Source organism: Paroedura picta, chromosome 1 (assembly GCF_049243985.1).
Source record: "Paroedura picta isolate Pp20150507F chromosome 1, Ppicta_v3.0, whole genome shotgun sequence".
In the NCBI taxonomy this organism is placed as follows: Eukaryota; Metazoa; Chordata; class Lepidosauria; order Squamata; family Gekkonidae; genus Paroedura; species Paroedura picta.
In genome coordinates, this window is record NC_135369.1 from 104591117 (window position 1) to 104612678 (window position 21562).

At 44.0% G+C, this 21562-nt stretch overlaps 1 protein-coding gene across 8 annotated transcripts in view; it reads right to left on the reverse strand.

Moving 5' to 3' along the window:
• ADGRG6 (adhesion G protein-coupled receptor G6) overlaps window positions 1-18927 on the reverse strand; it is a 150529-nt gene extending 131602 nt beyond the window's left edge. For 4 of the 8 annotated variants that reach the window (XM_077351169.1, XM_077351168.1, XM_077351178.1 and 1 more), the window contains exons 1-2: window positions 18467-18900; window positions 4395-4492 (exon numbers count right to left, since the gene is read on the reverse strand). In XM_077351169.1, coding sequence (XP_077207284.1) covers window positions 4395-4492; window positions 18467-18468 — 100 coding nt within the window. In that variant the 5' untranslated portion in view covers window positions 18469-18900. Of the gene's footprint in view, window positions 1-4394; window positions 4493-18247; window positions 18377-18466 lie in introns of those variants that run through there. The other 4 variants (XM_077351163.1, XM_077351156.1, XM_077351174.1 and 1 more) reach the window with 3 other exon arrangements.
• Between the last annotated feature and the right edge of the window lie 2635 nt (window positions 18928-21562).

The window sequence follows — 21562 nt, forward strand, 5'->3', positions numbered from 1 at the left end:
CCCTCCCCCAAAACCCCCCCACTAAATCCCAATGAGGACTAAACATACTTCAAAATGTTGAGAGCAGCTAGGTATTACATTGGGTTTTTTAAAAGTGTGTGTGGTATGGATAAATCAGCATAATCAAGTCCCTGAAGGCTTAAAATAGGAGGTCTGAGGATTGGGAATAACAATATCTGTAACAAATATTTACTATAGATTATAAATTACCATTTGGGTTTCATACTGCCATCCTAAGAAAATTTTCCTGGAACTATCTTGCACGGATTTACATGGAACTTACTTCTGTGCAGACTTTATTATTATTATTATTATTATTATTTAATTTTTAGACCGCCCTTCTCCCAATAGGTCTCAGGGCGGTTTACAACATAAATAGTTAAAACACAATAAAATCCCCATAAAAACCCCAATTAAAAGTTACATATAACATATCACATAACATATAGCGGCGGTGGTCACAATTCTGATCTTAGTTCAGCCTGGTGGAGAGAATAATGTTCAGAAGAGGGTGGCACCAATACAATACATCTAACCATGATCTCGGTGTTAGAGATCTCAATATTGGAGGGGATCCTCTGATGGATTAGTGGGAGAGCTGCCCTGGCCTCAACCATATGCCTGGTGGAAGAGCTCCGTCTTACAGGCCCTGCAGAAAGCTGGTAGATCCTGCAGGGCCCTTAGCTCTTCTGGGAGCTCATTCCACCAGGTTGGGGCCAGGACTGAAAAGGCCCTGGCCCGGGTCAAGGCCAGGCGAACATCCCGTGGGCCCGGGACAACCAGTAAATTCATACCCACAGAGTGGAGTGCATTGCGGGGGGCATAAGCAACCAAGCGGTCCTGCAGGTAGACGGGTAGACTTGTTTAGGATTCTGCCATCATGAATTAATTATCAAGTTTGAACCCAAACCATACCACATTCATAAATATCATAAATATTCTGAATATGAATAGAAGTTGGAAAATACCAAAAGTGCTCAAAACTTTTCAGTCTGCTATTAAGATATCTTACTTCAAAAAAGTAAGAGCCAGTTTGGAGAGACTTCAACTTCAAAAAAGAGAGCTAATTTGGTGTAGTGGTTAGGAGTGCATGCCAGGTTCGATTCTGCGCTCCCCCCACATGCAGCCAGCTGGGTGACCTTGGGCTCGCCACGGCACTGATAAAACTGTTCTGACCGGGCAGTGATATCTCTCAGCCTCACCCACCCCACAGGGTATCTGTTGTGGGGAGAGGAATGGGAAGGCGACTGTAAGCCGCTTTGAGCCACCTTTGGGTAGAGAAAAGTGGCGTATAAGAACCGACTCTTCTTTATTATTTTATTTATTTATTAAATTTATATACTGCCCTCCCTGAAGGCTCAGGGCGGTTTACATAGGAACAAAGAATAATACAGAAGACAGTCTATAAACAAGTGAGTACCTTACAATAATACTAATAGTTGTAACCATATAACAATATAACAGTATAAACAATATAAACAATAAAACAGTGCAACAATACAAACAGGTCCAGAGCATTGGTGGAATTCTGAGAGGGGGAGGGGGGCAGGGGGGAGCAGCGGCCCTTCAGTCGCTGTTGATTACATCTGGTCTCAACCAAATGCCTGGCGGAAGACATTCTTCTTCTTCTACTACTGTTCTCAAAGTTAACCAGAGAAAGTTATGGGATAGAGCAGGAGTAGTCAACCTGTGGACCTCCAGATGTCCATGGACTACAATTCCCATGAGCCGCTGCCAACAAACGCTGGCAGGGGCTCATGGGAAATGTAGTCCATGGACATCTGGAGGACCACAGGGTGACTACCCATGGGATAGAGGATTTCAGTGGATCTGGGTACAGCTCTATGCCTCAAAAATATTGATATTTCATTTGTTGGAAAAATGCAGAAGAAGCCATTAAAGAGTCACAAAATTCAGGACCAGCCCAAGTATCTTTAACACCGTAAGTGAACTATATCTTTGGCACCCCCTTCAATAGAGACAAAATTGAGAAGTCTAGAATGTTGCCAACTCTGGGGTGGGAAATAACTGGATATTTTTGGGGTGGAGTCTGGAGAGGGTGGGGTTTGGGGGGAAGAAAGACCTCAGCAGGACAAAATGCCTCCAAAACAGTCATTTTCTCCAGGTGAGCTGATCTTAATCATCTAGGGATAATTTTTAATAGTGGGGGATCTCCAGGCAACCCTGCCTGCCTGCCTGCCTGCCTTCCTATTGTCTATGACTTTTAAGCCTCTCTCAATTGGCTATCCTCCACAAAAGTACTCCATGGGTCTGAGCCTGAACTTAAGCTGATCCTTTCCTCCCCACCTCCTCGCTCAGTTCCTTTGAAATTCTGTGGTTGGTGACTGGTGGATTCCTTAGCAGAAAAGTGCATTGGCTCCATCGCCTTCACACTCAACGGGAACTGCATCCAAGTGGCCAGGGAGCTCTTCTTGGTGTTCTGCTAGGAGGGAGAGGGAGGCAAGGGAAGGGTGTGTGTGAAGTCCAAATCTTCTTAGTCAGGAACTTGATAGTGAGATGGAGGGAACTTTCTTTGGGCTAACCAAGAGAATGAAATTTGGGTAGAGTTCTGTGTTCTTCATTATCCAAGAGTCTATAAGAGAGGTGCAAGTTACCCATACAGGCTCTTCTGGCCTCAGTCCACCTATGCTGGTTCCACCATTGCATATCTGAAGAACAGGAAGACAGACGCCTATAGGCAGGCAAGTTTCCCAAAGAGGAAGGAGATGTGTGTGAATGAATGAGAGGTAAAGGAGAGGGAGGATAAAGAGAAAGCTGTTAAGCTACTGCAAGTTTCTTGGGATACCCCTCTAGCTCTAGTATCCTAGACAATTACTTAGGTACACCTAATGGAAGGGCCAGCACTGACAGAAGACTAAATAGTCTGGGACCTTTGAGAATAGGAAAAATGACAAGTTCCTAAAATCATGCATGAGTTTGAGAAAGTAGATTGAAAGATCTTTCTTTCCTATAGTGCTAAGGGGTGCCTAATGAAGTTGATGGTCAACAGATTTAGGAAACAGATTTAGGAAGTACTTCTTTACTCAAAAAGTAATTAAGTTTTGGAATTCACTATCAGTTAATAGAATGATTTCCACTAGCGCAGTTAGCATTAAAAGGAGATTAAATGGATTAACTTAGGATAGGCCCATCAACAATGATGAGCTATGATGACTGAAGGGAATTTCTACATCTAGAGGCAGTAGACCTCTGAACACCATTTATTGGAAATGACATCAGAGAAAGGCCTTATCTTCTATGCCCTGTTTGCTGGATCTCCAGAGTTTTTTGGCCACCATGTGAAACAGGTTGACTAAGGGTCTGATCCCATGGTGGTCATGTGGGGGTTATTTTGTCAACTTCAAAAAGCATCAGGGAAACAATCCCCCAATGCAAAAAAGAAAGATCATCACCTAAAGCAGGGGTAGTCAACCTGTGGTCCTCCAGATGTTCATGGACTACAATTCCCATGAGCCCCTGCCAGCAAATGCTGGCAGGGGCTCATGGGAATTGTAGTCCATGAACATCTGGAGGACCACAGGTTGACTACCCCTGACCTAAAGGACAGAACAATGCCCGTTAGCACCAATTCTAATCAGAACAGTATCCCTAACCAATTTTTAAAAGTAAAGGTCCACAAAAGATTATTCCTTTTAAAAGTCTTGGAGAACAAATGGGTCCTAATCTAGCACCAGAAACATGTCAAACCCAGTGCCTGTTGGTTGGTGAAGAGCAGAAAGCAGAGGTCTAAACAGCTGGGCTGCACTGAGTAAACTGGGAAGTACTTTGCTCTGCAGGCTCAGTTGATTAAAGCAGCATTCTTGGGCAGCCAGCACAAGCTTCTAGAAACAGCTGGGCCAAACAGAGGAAACTGAGCCCATGACTCAGCTGTTTTAAGGGGCTTTCTTGGCTTTGGCTCCAAGTAATTCAAACAAAATAGCTGAATAGTGCCTGCTACTCAGGTGTTTGGTTTAAGTGGCTGGGAGCTATTTAGCCCCCTGCTCCCCACCATGCAAACTACTGTAGTTTGTTTTGTGAACCAACCTCCCAGTTTGTATAGGTTCATTGTTCATTTCATAGTTCAGCCATGAACCGCAAAAACATGGTTAATATCCATCCCTACCCACCACCACCAAGGCTTTCCATCATCCTCATACTTGGCCTGTCATCTCTCTGCTCCTACCACCTTACTGACACAGGAAAGAGAAACAAGGCAGATGAGGAAGGCAAATGAGAGCAGACACTGGCTTCCTGTGGTTGCCTACTCATGGTGGCAGCCATCTTCTGCTCAATCCAATTTAAATCAATGTATTTATGTTCTTTTTTCAACTATGATAGCAGGGTTCACAAGAATCAAGCTCAGCAGAATTAAAGAAGAAACATTTCCCTCTTACCTGAATGCTTCATGCATGTAAGGTAGAGAGCGAATAAGAATAGCAAACGAAGCCTCCATTTCCATGCATAGCACCACATTAGGCTCTCATAAGACATCCTATGAAACAAAAGTACAGGAAAATGTAATTTAGGTTTATCAGTGACATGTGGTGGGGGAAATTGCTCCATTCATTATCCCCTTCTCACTGCAGCCCACCAATTCAGGTGACTATTGCTCCATACAGGAACCACTTCCCCAGGGATAAATTTCCCCAGGGTCAGAAATGGCTGTGATAGAAGACAGAATGGGGGAGATCTGCACCTTCTGCTGATAGAACACTGTATCCAGCCCACATTCTTTAAAAACATAAATTTGCTTTATTTCAATGAGTGTATCGCTCAACTGAAAAAAATGCAGATTGTATGTACAAGTATGGTCTAAACTATACAGGACATATTAACTTACTATTTGGGCTTTATTTTATTTATTTATATTTTTAGCCTGCCATTCTCCAGAGACTTGTGGTGAGTTACAATATATAAAAATCTCCATGAATCATAAAACCCCAATCCCATAACAGAACAGAAAAAGCATTAAAATAAAACAAGATTGGCAGCATAACTCCCCCCCATCCCTGCAGCCATCCGCTCCCCGGAGTGGGATACACTAGATATTGCTGCGTAGCCTGAGGAGGGGCCCCACTGTTTCTAGCCCTGACTGCAACTCTTAGTCTTCCAGGTTCAGTTCAAGAATTCTGAGGAGGTGGTGGATTAGGAAGACAAAATGTCTCAAGAAAAGGGATACACTCTCCCTGCCCTTGCCCCCAAAGGAAGGCCTGGCAGGTGGTGAGGACTGTGGTTTCCTTGTGGGGCAGTCCTAGGTCAGCCAAAGAGTCTCTATCTTGTGCACAAGAATCAAGGCAGTTCCAGTGAAGGGAAAGTAGCACATGGATTGAGCTCACGGAGACTTTCCATGGAGGCTTTAACAGCCAATCTACTTCTGAGAGTATTTGTCTTTATTCCTGAACTCATTTATAGCAGGAATACGCTCTGAAATCCAAACTTTTATTAGATTGATTAATTTGCCAAACCTTCCATAACTTCTTTCTGCAAACCGAATACATGAAATACAATTCCAATTCTACACAACACATGCCAGTCTAATTTTTCCTACAAACAGATTAATAAAATAAACACTGTAATATCAAAGAACAACAACACTAGAAATGCTCTGGATCTGTCAGTACTAGTGCATGGTAAAATGCCCTTTACTCTGCACTGCTGTAAAGATAAAACTTCATTATCCAAGCACATAAAAGTATTTTCCTGGAACACTAGGTCCTCATGCTACTACACTAGTTGCTTTTGAAAGTGCCCCAAGTTCTAAAATAGATTTGCCAGGTGGGCTTGTTCCACAAGGCTCTTTAATCTGAAATGACCAAGATTTAGTTACATTTTTCTTTGGGAGGGACCAGATGATGTTGTAGTTAACCCACTGCAGTGCTGCATTTTCTGTATTGCTTTTCTGGGGGTTTTATATTGGTTTTGTTGTGATTGTTTATACTTTAAATACAAATGCAATGTAAAGATTCCAGTTCAGAGCTACAGCAACCATGGCCCTTTAATATTGTTTGAGCAAGCTTCCAACTGAGCAGTTTCCAATTTTCAGCCTAAGATATTTCTTCCAGTGCATTCCCTGTGGCTGCGGATCCTGGGGGCATGAGGCTATCATTACTAAATGTGTTTGATTCCCCGCTCTTCCACATGCAGCAGCTGGGTGACCGTGAGCTTGCCACAGCACTGATAAAGCTGTTCTGCCGGAGCAGTAATATCAGGGCTCTCTCAGCCTCACCTACCACACAGGGTGTCTGTTGTGGGGAGAGGAATGGGAAGGTGATTGTAAAGCTACTTTGAGATTCCTGGTGAATAAAGGCGGCATATAAGAACCAACTCTTCTTTTATGTGTATGTATGTATATTATCTGTTCCACAAAATACATTTCTGGTAAAGCCTTGGAGGAGGACCGTGTCCCACAGCTTAAGTGCCATTCAGTGCTTAACACCCACTCAGGGCGGCTGTCCCACCCCTGAGTGCCTCCTCCTCCAACCGGCTTGCCTATCTGTCTAGCAGCCAGCCAGTCACCTTCCATCCCCCATCCCTGACCATCCCCTCCTCCTTCCACTTCCCTAAAAATGACTAGCTCTTAACAGAAGCCCATATAAAAGTCCATAAGTCTGTTTGCTGATAGGCTAGAAAATGGGAGCTAGCAAATTCCTAACAAGAGTTCAGGATTCCAATCTTTGCTCCAAGCCTGAAATTTCTGAATGTACACAGACACAACAGATTTCATCTTTTTAAAAAAGAATGTTGTTTCATGTGGCTCCTGAGCTATAGCTTACACACACACACTGAACGCTAAGCACAAAGCCACATTGACTCTGGAGAAGTGAATTGGGAAACCCTTGCAACCCATGTATTCTTGCAGGGCATTTGGGTAAAGGCTGCTGTTGTGTATGCAGTATAGTGGACAAGCAGAGTGCGAGCCATGATGCAAACAGCAGGGACATATAATGGCACTGGTCAGCACTCAGGATCTGTCCTGCTAATGGATCTTTTAAATGGTCCCATCAGTTTAAACCTTGGGAATTCACATGGAGCCAATCACAGGTTTTGGCAGGAACCCTGGACTGTATATAAGTTCAGTTCAGTTCTCTGGTGTGATCTTAAACTAAGAGCTGATGTTTCACTCCACAAGAGACTCTGTGTCTTAGTTGAGCAATTGTTTCTATGCTTCAGGATCTGCAGGAAAGGTGGCCCTGCTTCAAAAATGAGCAGAAAGTAGATTATAGTATACTAATTGATGAAATATAACAGAGCGCTCAAGGCACATGACATCGCAGAATTATCTGGTATGTGTATGATGCTGAGAGAAGAAGTTATGGAGTCTAATTGGCAAACTAATTTGAGAGAAAGAGACAGAGGCAGGCAGAGACAGAGAGTGACAGAAGGAAGATTCCCTGAGGGCAGCCATCTACATGTGGAAGAGACAGCAGTAGAGTGGTAGAAAAGGAAGAATGCACAGGTACTGACATATCTGCCTCTCTGAAACCTCCTCTGAAGTCTGAAGCTAATAGCACTTTGTGCCACCTGGATGTTGAAATTCTTGCAAAGAATGCCACACATAGATCCTGCTTGCCCTAGCATGACACGTCTTAAAAGCACATGAAGTGTATTGGAAAAGATCATAACTTTGTGTTTTGCCAGCAGGGTATCTTTGGGAAGCACACAAATATTTCAGTGTTCTTCTCCCTCAGCAATGCAACTACAACTAAGTCCTTGTAACTCTGAAAACAAAGTAGTCCATAATTAATATTTTAATAAATGTGTAAATATGGTGGTATCTGTATTAGACTGAAAAGACTGCTTTTAATCCTCTTATAGAAAACATAGAAGTATAAGAGAAGCCATGCTGGATCAGGGTATTTGTCCATCCAGTCCAACACACAGTGACCAAACCACAAATGACATCAGGAGGTCCACCAGTGTGGCTGTGCTCCCCAAGCACCAAGAATACAGAGCATCACTGTTCCAGATATAGTGTTCCATCTATACGTTGCAGCTAATATCTACTGATGGACCTCTGCTCCATATGTTTATCTACACCCCGGTAGAAATTGTCTATGCCTGTAGCTGCCACCACAACCTGAGAGACCACTTGCCTCCTTATACCTCCTGAAGGGTATTGCACTCTGCAGGTGCAAATTTGTTGGAAGACTCCAGCCCAAGGGAAGTGTGCCTAGCCTTGAACAGAGCTAGGGCTTCTCGGTCCTATCCCCGACCTAGTGGAATGAGCTCCTGGGAAAGCGGCAGGCCCTGATGGAGCTCTTCCACTAGGTCTTCAGTTGAGGCCGGGGACAGGAAGATCTCAGCCCGCCCCCAAGAAGACCTTTACCATCTGGCCCACCCCTTATATTCTCGGGGCATTCATATATTGGGGCTGGGTGGAGGGTGGAGGAAGAGGTTTTTATCATCACTGTTGGGTTATTTATTTGGCATTTTAGTTATGGGTTTTATTCCATGTGTTAATTACTCTTTGAGAGAAATATTTTCTTTGGTCTGTTCTAAACCTCCAGATCATTTATAACAATGAGTGCCCATGACTTCTTTTATTTTGAGAAAAGAAAAGTACTTCTTTCTCTATCTTCTCTATTTCATGCTTAATTCTGTAAACCTCTGTCATGTCACCCTTCAGTCATTCTTTTTTTAAAGCTAAAGAGCTTTAAACCTCTGTGTCCTTTCTTCATAGGGAAAGTGTTCCATCTCTTTAATCAATGTTGCCAGTGCTATATCTTTTTTGAGGTGCAGTGACCAGAACTGTAAACAGTATTCCAAATGAGGCCCCACCATAGATTTATACAGGGACATTATGATACTGCCTGATTTGTCTTCATTTCCCTTCTTAATGATCCCCAACAAAGCATTTCCCTTATTTATTGCAGTCACTCACTGAATCAACATTTTCAGTGAGTTATCTACCATGACTCTAAGATCTTTCTCCTTATCAGTTACTGCCAGTTCAGACCGCATCAACATGTATTTATAGTTGGGATTTCTGACTCCATTGTGTATTACTTTCCATTTGCCCAGGTTGAACCTCATTTGCTAGTTGATACCCACTCATACAGCCTCAACAGATCCCTCTGGAGTGCCTCACTGTCATCCCTGGCTTTTACTGCCCTGAACAACTTCATGTCATCCATAAACTTAGCCACTTCACTGCTTATTCCCAATTCCAAATAATTAATGACCAAGTTAAAAAGCACCAGACCTAGCACTCAGCCCTGCAGTACCCCATTGCTTGCCACTTTCCACTGTGAAAACTGCCCTTTTATACTCACTGTTCTTTTTAATCTACAAGAGGACTTGTTCTCTCATTCCATGATTGCTGAGCAGTTAGGAGCCTTTGAGAGGAACTTTTATCAAAAACTTTATTAAAATCAGTTAGGAATTAACCATGAAAATTATCCCATTCCTGACTGATCTTCCTCACTGGAGCAGAATGCAGGTATCTTCATTTAGCATAACGAATAGGCTAGGAATAGGCTAGATTAATTTGTTACACTGAAGTATAAAAGTTCAGGAGTACACAGAATGGATCCTGTGCAACCTGTTCATGTGGACACGAGTTACAAGACACCAGAAGAAACCGTTATCTGAGTACCTACTGAACTGTACTTGTGTGATTTCACAATGTATGGAACCTTAGTAAATCTGTTCCCATGGATTTTCCTACATTTCCCAAGGTCACTGATATTATGCTATTGCTCAAGTACACTCCTATAATACTTAGAATATGATTCCTAAATGCTGGTCATTAAAGCGCACCATCACAATCTAAAGCTCAATCAGCACTTAGAGAATTTTTTAAAATGCCATTACAGCACAGTTCTCCGTGTTTCTGCAATCTTGCAATTTAGTGACCTTGACAAATGCATTACCAATACTTCCCTAAAGTTTGCTAAAAAGGTCACTAAAGAGTGATTTTTCTGAAATTTGCCCTGTAGCACTTATTCAGCCTCCCCCACAGTTAACTGTGGTCTTTGCAGACCACAAAATAGATAAAACAATGGGGAAGAGGAGAACACGAGCACTGTTTCTCCTCCCCTTCTTAGACCCCCCAGGAATCAAATCCCTGGGAGACTAATCATATTCCAAATGTGATGAAGCTATGAAAACTGGTAATTTTCAGTTAATATTAAAATGAACCCCCTTCAAGGATCGCTGCCTTGTTGTGGCAAGGGGGCTTGCGTAGTTCAGTGAAGCTATGAGCTATGCCGTGCAGGGCCACCCAAGACGGACAGGTCATAGCTGAGAGCTCTGACAAAAGGTGATCCACTGGAGAAGGCAATGGCAAACCACTCCAGTATCTTTGCCATGAAAACTCTATGGACAGTTCCAATAGGCATAACGATATGACGCTGGAAGATGAGCCCCTCAGGTCGGAAGGTGTCCAATATGCTACTGGGGATGAGCAGACGGCTAGTACGAGTAGCGCCAGAATGAATGAAGCGGCTGGGCCAAAGCCGAAAGGACGCTCAGTTGTGGAAGTAACTGGTGGCGAAAAGACAGTCCGATGCTGTAAAGATTTTTATTCCATAGGAACCTGGAACGTCAGATCCATGAATCAAGGCAAGCTGGACGTGGTTAAACAAGAAATGAGAAGACTGAACATCGACATTTTAGGAATCAGTGAACTAAAATGGACAGGAATGGGTGAATTTAATTCAGATGACCATCAGGTATACTACTGTGGACAAGAATCTCGCAGAAGAAATGGAGTAGCATTCATAATCAATAAGAGAGTAGGAAAAGCAGTCTTGGGATACAATCCCCAAAATGACAGAATGATCTCAGTTCAAATCCAAGGCAAACCATTCAACATCACAGTGATCCAGGTCTACGCCCCAACCACTGCTGCTGAAGAGGATGAAGTTGATCAGTTCTATGAAGCCCTACAACACCTTCTAGAAGCAACGCCCAAAAATGATGTGCTTATCATCATGGGGGATTGGAATGCTAAAGTAGGAAGCCAAAAGATAACCGGGATAACAGGCAAGTTTGGCCTTGGAGTACAAAATGAAGCAGGGCACAGGCTGGTAGAATTTTGTCAAGAGAATACAATGGTCATAGCAAACACTCTTTTCCAGCAACCCAAGAGACGACTCTACACATGGACATCACCAGACGGTCAACACAGAAATCAGATTGACTATGTGCTCTGCAGCCAAAGATGGAAAAGTTCTATCCAGTCAATAAAAACAAGACCAGGAGCTGATTGTGGTTCAGATCATGAGCTTCTTGTTGCAAAATTTAGGCTTAAATTGAAGAAAGTAGGGAAAAGCACTAGGCCACTCAGGTATGAACTAAATCATATCCCTGACGAATACACAGTGGAGGTGACAAATAGATTTAAGGAATTAGATCTGATAGACAGAGTGCCTGAAGAACTATGGACGGAGGTTCGCAACATTGTACAAGAGGTAGCAACTAAAACCATCCCAAAGAAAAAGAAATGCAAGAAATCAAAATGGCTGTCTGAGGAAGCTTTACAAATAGCTAAGGAGAGAAGGGAAGTGAAAGGCAAGGGAGAAAGAGAAAGATACACCCAATTGAATGCAGAATTCCAGAGAAAAGCTAGAAGAGCTAAGAATGCCTTCTTAAATGAACAGTGCAAACAAATAGAAGAAAACAATAGAATGGGGAGGACCAGAGATCTTTTCAAGAAAATTGGAGATATGAAGAGAACGTTTCATGCAAAGATGGGTATGATAAGGGACCAAAATGGTAGGGACCTCACAGAAGCAGAAGAGATCAAACAAAGGTGGCAAAATTATACAGAAGAACTATACAAGAGCGAGCTTAACATCCCTGATGACCACAATGGGGTAGTTACTGACCTGGAGCCAGACATCCTGGAATGTGAAGTCAAATGGGCCTTAGGAAGTCTGAGCAACAATAAAGCTAGTGGTAGTGACAGCATTCCAGTTGAACTATTCAAAATCTTAAAGGACGATGCAGTAAAAGTGCTACACTCAATATGCCAGCAAATTTGGAAAACTCAACAATGGCCACAGGATTGGAAAAGGTCAGTTTACATTCCAATCCCAAAGAAGGGCAATGCCAAAGAATGTTCAAACTACCGCACCATCGCACTAATTTCTCATGCTAGCAAAGTTATGCTCAAAATCCTACAAGCTAGGATCCAGCAATATGTGGACCGAGAACTTCCAGAAGTACAGGCAGGATTTCGAAGAGGCAGAGGAACTAGAGATCAAATTGCCAACATACGCTGGATCATGGAGAAAGCTAGGGAGTACCAGAAGAACGTCTACTTCTGCTTCATTGACTATGCTAAAGCCTTTGATTGTGTGGAGCACAACAAATTGTGGCAAGTTCTTAAAGAGATGGGAATACCAGAGCATCTTATTTGTCTCTTGAGAAATTTATATGCAGGTCAAGAAGCAACAGTGAGAACTGAACATGGAATCACTGACTGGTTCAAAATTGAGAAAGGAGTTCGGCAAGGCTGTATACTGTCGCCTTGCCTATTTAACTTGTATGCAGAGCACATCATGAGAAATGCGGGATTAGAGGAGTCACAAATTGGGATCAAGATTGCAGGGAGAAATATCAACAACCTCAGATATGCAGATGATACCACTCTAATGGCAGAAAGTGAAGAGGAACTAAAGAGCCTGTTGATGCGGGTGAAGGAGGAGAGTGCCAAAGTTGGCTTGAAACTCAACATCAAGAAAACAAAGATCATGGCATCCGGCCCTCTCAATTCCTGGCAAATAGAAGGGGAAGAAATGGAGATAGTGACAGATTTTATTTTCCTGGGCTCCAAGATCACTGCAGATGGGGACTGCAGCAAAGAAATTAAAAGACGCTTGCTCCTGGGGAGGAAAGCTATGGCAAATCTAGACAGCATCCTAAAAAGCAGAGACATCACCCTGCCAACAAAAGTGCGTTTAGTCAAGGCTATGGTCTTCCCAGTTGCAATGTATGGCTGCGAAAGTTGGACCATAAGGAAGGCCAAGCGTCAAAGAATTGAGGCTTTTGAACTCTGGTGCTGGAGAAGACTCTTGCGAGTCCCTTGGACTGCAAGGCGAACAAACCAGTCAGTCCTAGAGGAGATCAGCCCTGACTGCTCTTTAGAAGGCCAGATCCTGAAGATGAAACTCAAATATTTTGGCCACCTCATGAGAAGGAAGGACTCCCTGGAGAAGAGCCTAATGCTGGGAGAGATCGAGGGCAAAAGAAGAAGGGGACGACAGAGAATGAGGTGGATGGATGGAGTCACTGAAGCAGTAGGTGCAAACTTAAATGGACTCCGGGGAATGGTAGAGGACAGGAAGGCCTGGAGGATCATTGTCCATGGGGTCGCGATGGGTCGGACACGACTTCGCACATAACAAACAAAATTAAAATGAAGAAAATATCCATGCTCCGTCAATTTTATTTTAAGATATTTGATTTTTTTCTTTAAAAAGAGAAAGCAGATTTCTCCACATTCTGCTGACTATAGTGACTGCTTTATCAAGATGGAACAAAAACATGCAAAAGCATCTAATACAAAAGAGAGTGAGTTGCTCTCAAAGTACAAGCAACTCCATTATTTAACCACTCTCTAGCTTTTCAGTTATATTTCCCTTATAATTTTTATACAGCTATTTAAAATTCAGAATGCATCTGGTACTACTCAAGATGCCAAGCAGAATGGGACGTTGGAATATCAAGAGTTAATAGAAGTATTTGTGCCCACCTTCTCTGTTAAGCACACATGGACAATTGTTTTTACTTTTCTCCAAATTGGCATGAGTAAGACCGAAGATGAATAGCCAGAGTGTATTCTGCTCAGAAATATCTGCCGAAATAACATATGACAACTCTCATGCTGTAAAAAATGGATTGAAAATTCCTCATCGTTTTGAACAGTCTAACTACCTCAGGCTTCAGACATTACATCGCTCTAATAGACCTGCCAAATTTACTGTTTAGAATGGGAGCCTACTGGTCTTCGTGGCAGTTTCCCATGCTCCTGTTCTTGTTCCTTTCTCTACCATCATTAACTTCTACAACTCAAGGCTGCTCCTATACCAGTAGGTGTTTGGACCATATTCGTCCAAAATCAAAATATAAAAATATGATTTCTGGTCTGCTCCTATACCATTCGCTTCTAGCAGTACCCACTATATTATACCATTGCACAAATACACCTGAGTAGATTACACTCTTTAAAACCTGCTACTAGAAACCTTGCAATGAAGATTGCTGCCCTCATAACTTATTCATTTATTGAAAGCTAGCTTGGTGTAATGGTTAAGAGGTGACAGCTCTAATCTTGATTCCCTACTCTTCCACACACAGCCAGTTGGGTGACTCTGGGCCAGTCACAGTTCTCTCAAAGGTTTCTAAGCCTTACCTACCTTACAGAATGTCTGTTGTAGGGAGATAACAGGTAAGCAATTGTAAGCCACTGAGTCCCCTTCAGGTAGTAAAAAATGGGATACAAAAAATAGCTCTTCTTTCTCCTTAGCGCAGTAATTTTCACTACAAGGCCCATGATTTAGTGAGAGACTTGATGGACCCCAAACATGAACCCAACATCAGGGCAAGATCTGGGCAAGATGCATCCCCTCAGCACCACTTCCCATTCCAGACAGACTCTTTAACCTATCTGTTGCCATAAACACTGTCACACCAGGAGAGACCTGGCAAAGTCAGAGGGCCAACTTCCACCCTGCCAGCCCTACCTTCTCGGCCTCTAGCATAGGATGGGAGGCATGGAGCAAGCAGCCACAGGAGTTGATGAGCCAGATGGTGAGGTAACACCCAAAGTTGGAATCAGGGAGACGCCCAGCAAGGAGTAACGGGAGTCAAACAAGAACCAGAAAATCCAACCAGTCTCAGTGGGATTCAAAGAGTGGCAGAGCAGAGCACCAGGGGGCAGAACAGACTGTGGAACACTACCTTTAACGACCCTAAGAAAGATGGATGCACCAGTAAGGACTTGAGTCACAGGAGAGCAGCATGTCATCTGAAACTGAATTCAGAGCTAGCTTTGATTTAACATAACTATTAGCTTACTGTCTGAAGTCCAAGCAGCCAGGGAAAGGACTGGTGTGATACTACAAAGGATAAACCACTGTCAGGCCTCAGATAGTCCTGAAAGGTCTTTCTCACATTTTTTCAGTGGACATAGCCACAGCAACCACACCCTTTCACCGAGGTAATATAGGAAAAAGGTTCCATACAAGAACAATAGTAAATGATATAATAGCAGCTAATGTGGCTTTCATACATTTTTTTTGCTAAAGTGCCCTTCACTTGAGAAACAGTGACAATCATAGGATTACAGCCATAGCTGGAAGTGCTCACAGGTCATATAGTTCAACTCTCTCCCTAAAATGACTGCCAGCATCCTACCAGCCTTGCACAGATTCAGGCCCTAGCATGTCACAAGGTTCCATAATGTTTTTGTAGTGCAAAGAGACATACAACAAGGTAATCCTGCCATTAGGAATGGACATGAACTGAAACACAAGGCAAAATTCATTATTAATTTAGGCCTGTTTGTGACTCACAAAGTCAAATTTGTAGTAGGGCACATGGTATGAATGTTCCATGAATGTTATTGTTTGGGGAGGTTCATGCCAGATCATGAGTGGATACACTCCTAGACCTCCTCCAGATACTTTTCTACCTGCCCTCTAAGTGTGGTGTCTCTAGTTTGCACATTCTATACACTCGCGAGACTTCTGAACCTGCATCTGTTAAAATGATGGCTGACAGGTGGTCAATTTGACACGCTCAGGCTCAAAAAGTTCAGGATGATACAGAATGGATACTGTGCACAGTAGAGAGATCAGACTTGGAGGACAGGTAGAGGAGAGGCAGACAGAGATCCCCTGCAGGTTTGATGTCTCTAGTTGACACATGATCTGTTCTGCACACTCTTGAACCTGCACCTGTCATTTCCCCAGAAAACACTTTCCTGGAGACACCTACTTTGAAGGGCTAGTAGAAGAGAGCCAGCTAGAGATTCTTTGCAAGTTTAGTAGTTTTTAGCACATGTGTGTGGGGGATTCTATAGGGCTATGAACCTCACAAACTGAATTTATTCTTAAGGCATGTAAAAATGTATAATGGCCTGTGGATAGCAAAAGGAGCATATCACAAACCAGGAACCAAACTACATTTTCCTGGTTCACACCCATCTCCAGCTGCCATTCATAAACCCACCCCAGGACAGCAACCTAATTTGGCCTGTGGGAAATTTCACATATAACAATCAGTCAGATGTGAAGCATAAACAACATTTACACATTTAATCAGCAGAAAACTAAAATAGGTACAATATGCTTGTCTAACACTGTAATAAATATTTTTAATGCATATATGTTAATTGTATCCTGTCACTAGCTGTGGAGTCCTGTCAGAAACAAGGAAGGCATTAACAAATCACCTTGCAGACCTACATGGTTGACTAATTGCTCTCCAAGCAGGAGCCACCAGCTGTGACCCACCATGTACACATTTCAGATATAGGTCAAAATACCCTGCTGAACCAGAACACATGTCAGGCTGCATACAGCCTGGTTATGTACTGGTTATACTAGGATCTCACATTTCCCCTCCTGCTATGGAAGCTTCCTGGGTTACGTTGGGCTGGTCACACATTCACAGCCTAACCTACCTCACAGGATAGTTGTAAGGATAAAAAGGAGAAGGAGGAAGGCAGGGTATATATGAAGTAAATAAATACTCATTAGACTGGAGAGCCAATAGCAGTGGATGTGCATTATTGCAGCAGTGGCGGCTGGCTCTTAAAGCTCACGGAACAGTACGTATATTTTGCAAGTTCAAGGCAAGAGGACATTATAATATTACATCTTTGAGATTGCAGCAGATCAGGTTTTAGTTAACTGGTTAAACAGTAATACAGTATCAGATCCTCTAATAACAATAAAAAGTTGCAACAAAATTCCTACACTTCTTTAACTGTGCTGTCTTTCTAGTCCTTTGTGTAAACAATAATTTTTGTGTTATTTAAAACTGAAGGCAATTCCATCACTGTAGAATCATTTGATTCTTTAACCTAAAGAAGGTAGTCTATTGCCAAGAATACAAATTTACTCTGACAGATTTAAACATGGATTCAAGTGGGTAGCCGTGTTGGTCTGAAGTAGCAAAACAAAAATTGTGTCCAATGGCACCTTTAGGACCAACAAAGATTTATTTAAAGTGTGAGCTTTCGATTGCAGGCACTTTTTTGTCTGAGGGAGAGTTCATGCACTCGAAAGCTCACGCCTTGAATAAATCTTTGTTGGTCTTAAAGGTGCTATTGGACACAATTTTAGATTTAAACACTGTCCATCTTAATGATGCCCAACAACTATTGAAAAAAATGATTATTTTATTCAGGAACACTCTTGAAATCATTTTAAAAATCTTTTTGCCTATTTTTGATCTGAATCCAGTTGCTGCCTGGAACTATTTGATTTCATATCAGATTACAGTAGCATATAGGCAATCACAGTTAAGTACAAGTCAGTCAATGAGGCAGATGAAACATGTTGAGTAACAGTACTGAAATTAGTACCATCCCAAAGTGTCCAGCCCTAGAGGAAATGTGGTAAATACAGTGACTTGCAAGTGTGTATTGCCACAGCAATCTCGGGGGGGGGGGGGGAGGAAGAGAGAGAGACAGAGAAATGTCGGAACATAGGAGACTTATTTCGGACAGGCACAACTGACGAAAAATTCTTTCAACCTAGAACATGGAAAGAGTTAAAAGCATCAAAAATTCTCTGTTACTAAAGCCTCTCTTTCTTTTTCTTCTTCTTCTCTCTGTCTTAATACAGTACCTTTCTGTCTAGAAATAGCTCCTTTCCCAAACTGTTTCAGAGATCTCACTCAGGTGAAGTCTGAGTTTTCATTAGGTGAGCTACTGAGATTGTACCCTTTAGCTGTACCAACTGAAATTACAGGCAGAAGGTCTAGCCAAAGCCACAAGCCTGTGTCAACTATGTTCATAGTCTCTGGAGCAGAGCCAAAGTGCAATCCCCCCCCCCAGAAAAACTAATAATTCATTGGCAATTAATTAATAGCATTAGTAATTTAAATTAAAACAGCGTTTTTTCTTTGCTGCCCTCCCCTTTAGACCTGGGAGCAATCAAACGCCTATATTTCCTCTCTCCTTTCAAAATAAGTTTCCGGGCCCTTGGGACTATGAAGCCTATTACCTACTGTTCAGAATGTAGGACCCCCCCCCCCCCCATCACACACACAAACCCACTTCTGGAGCTACCTTTCAGCTCAGCATTAAGTCACCATCACTCATGACGATGACCCTCCTAGCCTGGCCAGAGTCTTCCATGCAGTAACCGAAGAGAGGAAAGCCAGCGCGATTTATTGGGCTCCCAAAGGCTGGCCAGGCATCACGCAGCCGGGAGTGGGGAAAGAGAGAGAGAGAGAGAAAGAGCGCGAGCGGTATACTTCCCCCCTGCGATGCCGACAAGGAACTTACATGTTGACATTACTTGGACCGAGCCACCATCCTCTCCTAAGGGCAGGCGTCGCTCTTCCTCCTCCTCCTCCTCCTCCTCTGCGCTCGCAGGCTCGGCGCCCCAGTTCGCTCGCGCTAGTCCATCTTTCAAGGGTGTCCCCGGCGCCCACGCGCGAAGTTGGAGCCCCGCCTGAAGCTTCCCCCGACGGAGGGCGAGGGCAGAAAGCGAGGAGCCAAGCGGCGCGCCGCCGGTTCTAAAGTCTCCTCCGAACTTAGCGAGCGAGCGGGCGGGCGGGCTGGAGGCAGCGAGGAATCGTCCCGCTGCGGTGGTTCGCCGAGGGCGAAAATCGGCGCCGGCGCCAGGCTCTGCCACTTGTGCCTCGGCCCCGCCCAGCCGGGCGATTCGCGCGCCGCTGCCTTGCTGGGGGGTTTCAGGTGGCTTCGGCGAGCCTGTGGGGCTCCGCGTGGGACCGCCTCGGAGGCTGGGCTACGACGTCCCGCCCCGCCCCACCCTCTCTTGGCGGGGGTGGCATTGCTCAGGAAGAGACGCACAACTTTTGCAAACGCGCCACTCGACGCCCACTCTGCGGCTAGCGAGAGTCGTTAATGCTGCCACCTCCTGTTTTCACATCAACCAACTCACCTTTGAAAGGGCCACTTGATTCCGAAGCAGGCGCTGAAACCATAGCTGAGGGCGCGCCGAAGAGCCAGTCTTTCATAACGCCTACCTCAAAGGATGCTTCAGATGTTGCCTACACTTTTGACGAGCGCCTCATTCCTGGGGATGTGGCTTCTCCTCCTCCACTGCGCCTTTAGCAATCCCCGTGAGGCAGGTGAAGCCCAGAGAACGATCCAAAATCAACTCCCGTCTTCAACCTAGTATTGCATAATCCATCCACAGGGGCTCCACAGCTCTGTCGGAACTAAACCTTCTTAGGGGATGGTGTTGAACTTGTGCCTACATGGACATGTTGCATCCACTATAGTGTTTTTGGCAGGAGTTTTGCACTTTCAACCAGTTTCAGAGAGACAATTGTGCTTGCCAATTACTGCAAAAAATAAAAGCAGACTTGTGGAATAATAAAGACTAATGAGGACAAAAACAAGTTGCGGATACCGTAGCATTCCTTATTCTCAGTCCTTTAAGCATTGCCTGATAGGTAGAAGTGAGATATGTGTGGCTCCAGGCAGAAGGAAACCAACTACCTGATGACATTCTATTTCTCACACAGCTATTGAGGCTGCTGCTGGGGAAAACAACAACTGGCAATTCCATTCTTGGGTGGAATTCAGTTTTGTTAGTGCTGATTCAGTCGTGTATCATAATTGACACATCAGTGAACTTGCCTGCATTAGTCATTCGACACATCCACTTAGGGATCACTGAGTGGTAAGAAAGCAAATACTGGCCATAGAATCAAGCTGTTGTAACCTTTAGAATATTTATTTATATTTATAGGCTGCCCCTATTGAACCATCTTGGGGTGGTTTACCATAGTGCAGGGGTAGTCAAACTGCAGCCCTCCAGATGTCCATGGACTAAAATTCCCATGAGCCCCTGCCAGCGTTTGCAGGCAGGGGTTCATGGGAATTGTAGTCCATGGACATCTGGAGGGCCGCAGCTTGACTACCCCTGCCGTAGTGTATGTAATAAAGCCATACAACATATAAATACATTAAAATACAATAAAATTAGCAGCCTGATTATTCAATTAGTTTAAAAGAGTCATTGTCAGGCAGTCTCCTTAGAAAAGGAGAGTAGTAGGAGAACTCAAGACCAGCAGGGGAGGCCCCTATGGTGTTCATGTTCTCTCATGTGTACAGGCCTCGACCATATGCCTGGCAGAAGAACTGTATCATCTCTGTCAGGGCCCTGATATTCCCTGGGAACTTGTTTCACCAGGCAGAGGCCAGTGCTGAAAGTGCCCTGGTCCTGGTTGAGGCCAGTAACACTTCTTTGGAGCTAGAGACTGCCAGTTGGCTGGCTGTAGCCCTTCAAAGTGTTCTTTGGGGGACATATTCAGACATTTAGATATGCAGGCTCCAGACTGTGTACTGCCTTAAAAGGAATATACTGTTGCAATGCACTAGAGACAACTTGGAACCCCCAGATGGTACTGAAAACCACAGCCCAGTTCCTATTAGGGTTGTGCGCGGCGGCGTCCCAATCGGCCATTCCAGGCCGACACAGCCAGCGCTGCGCTGCGGGGGGGGGGGGGAGGCGTGGGTGCCGGTGTGTAACTCGTGTGTGTGGCGAGTTATGCACCGGCACCCACACCCGCACCTCCCCCCCCCACACACACAGCGTGGGGCTGGCTGCGTTGGCCTGGAATGACTGGTTCAGATGCCGCTGTGCACAACCCTAGTTCTTATCAAACACTCAGAAAAAATATTTTATTTTATTTATGATTCAACTCCTGCAAAACCGGCTTCTGGAAACTAACAGTTTATAAAACAGCCAATTCAAGACAGTGGTGGCCAGCCCTCCCTCCCCCAGCTCAAACGGACGGAATATACCATATGGGGTCAAGAGAGCCATGCCTATCTAATTTGTTTTGGCGGGGAACCCAGAACTTAACTAGTCTAGCCTCAACCAAAGACCTGGTGGAAGAGCTCCATCTTACAGGCCATATGGAACTTCAAAAGCTCTGTCGGGGCCCTTAGCTCACCTGGGTCAAGGCCAGGACTGAAAAAAGCTCTGGCCCGAGTTGAGGCTAGACAAACTTCCCTCAGGCCAGGAACAACCAGTAAATTAGCTCCCACAGAGCAAAAGGCTCTGCAGGAGGCATAAGAAGGAGGTAGTCCTTCAGGTAAACAGGCCCCAGACTGTGAATGGCCTTGAAGGTTAAAAAATGTGGAAATCATTACCATTATACTTCATTGGTTACCAATCCATTACTGGATTAAATTCAAGATTCCAGCTAAAACCTACAAAGCCCTACAAAGCCCTCCTGTTTCTCTGTTGTCTTGAGCTTACAGCCAAGTGATACGCTTTCTTTGATTTATAACTGCTAAATGGAACATAGATTTTGGAGTGGCAATCATTGAGAAAGAATCAGAAAATGGGAAAAACTAACCTTGGACCCTGTTCTGGTTGCCAAGAAGTTGAATGATTAA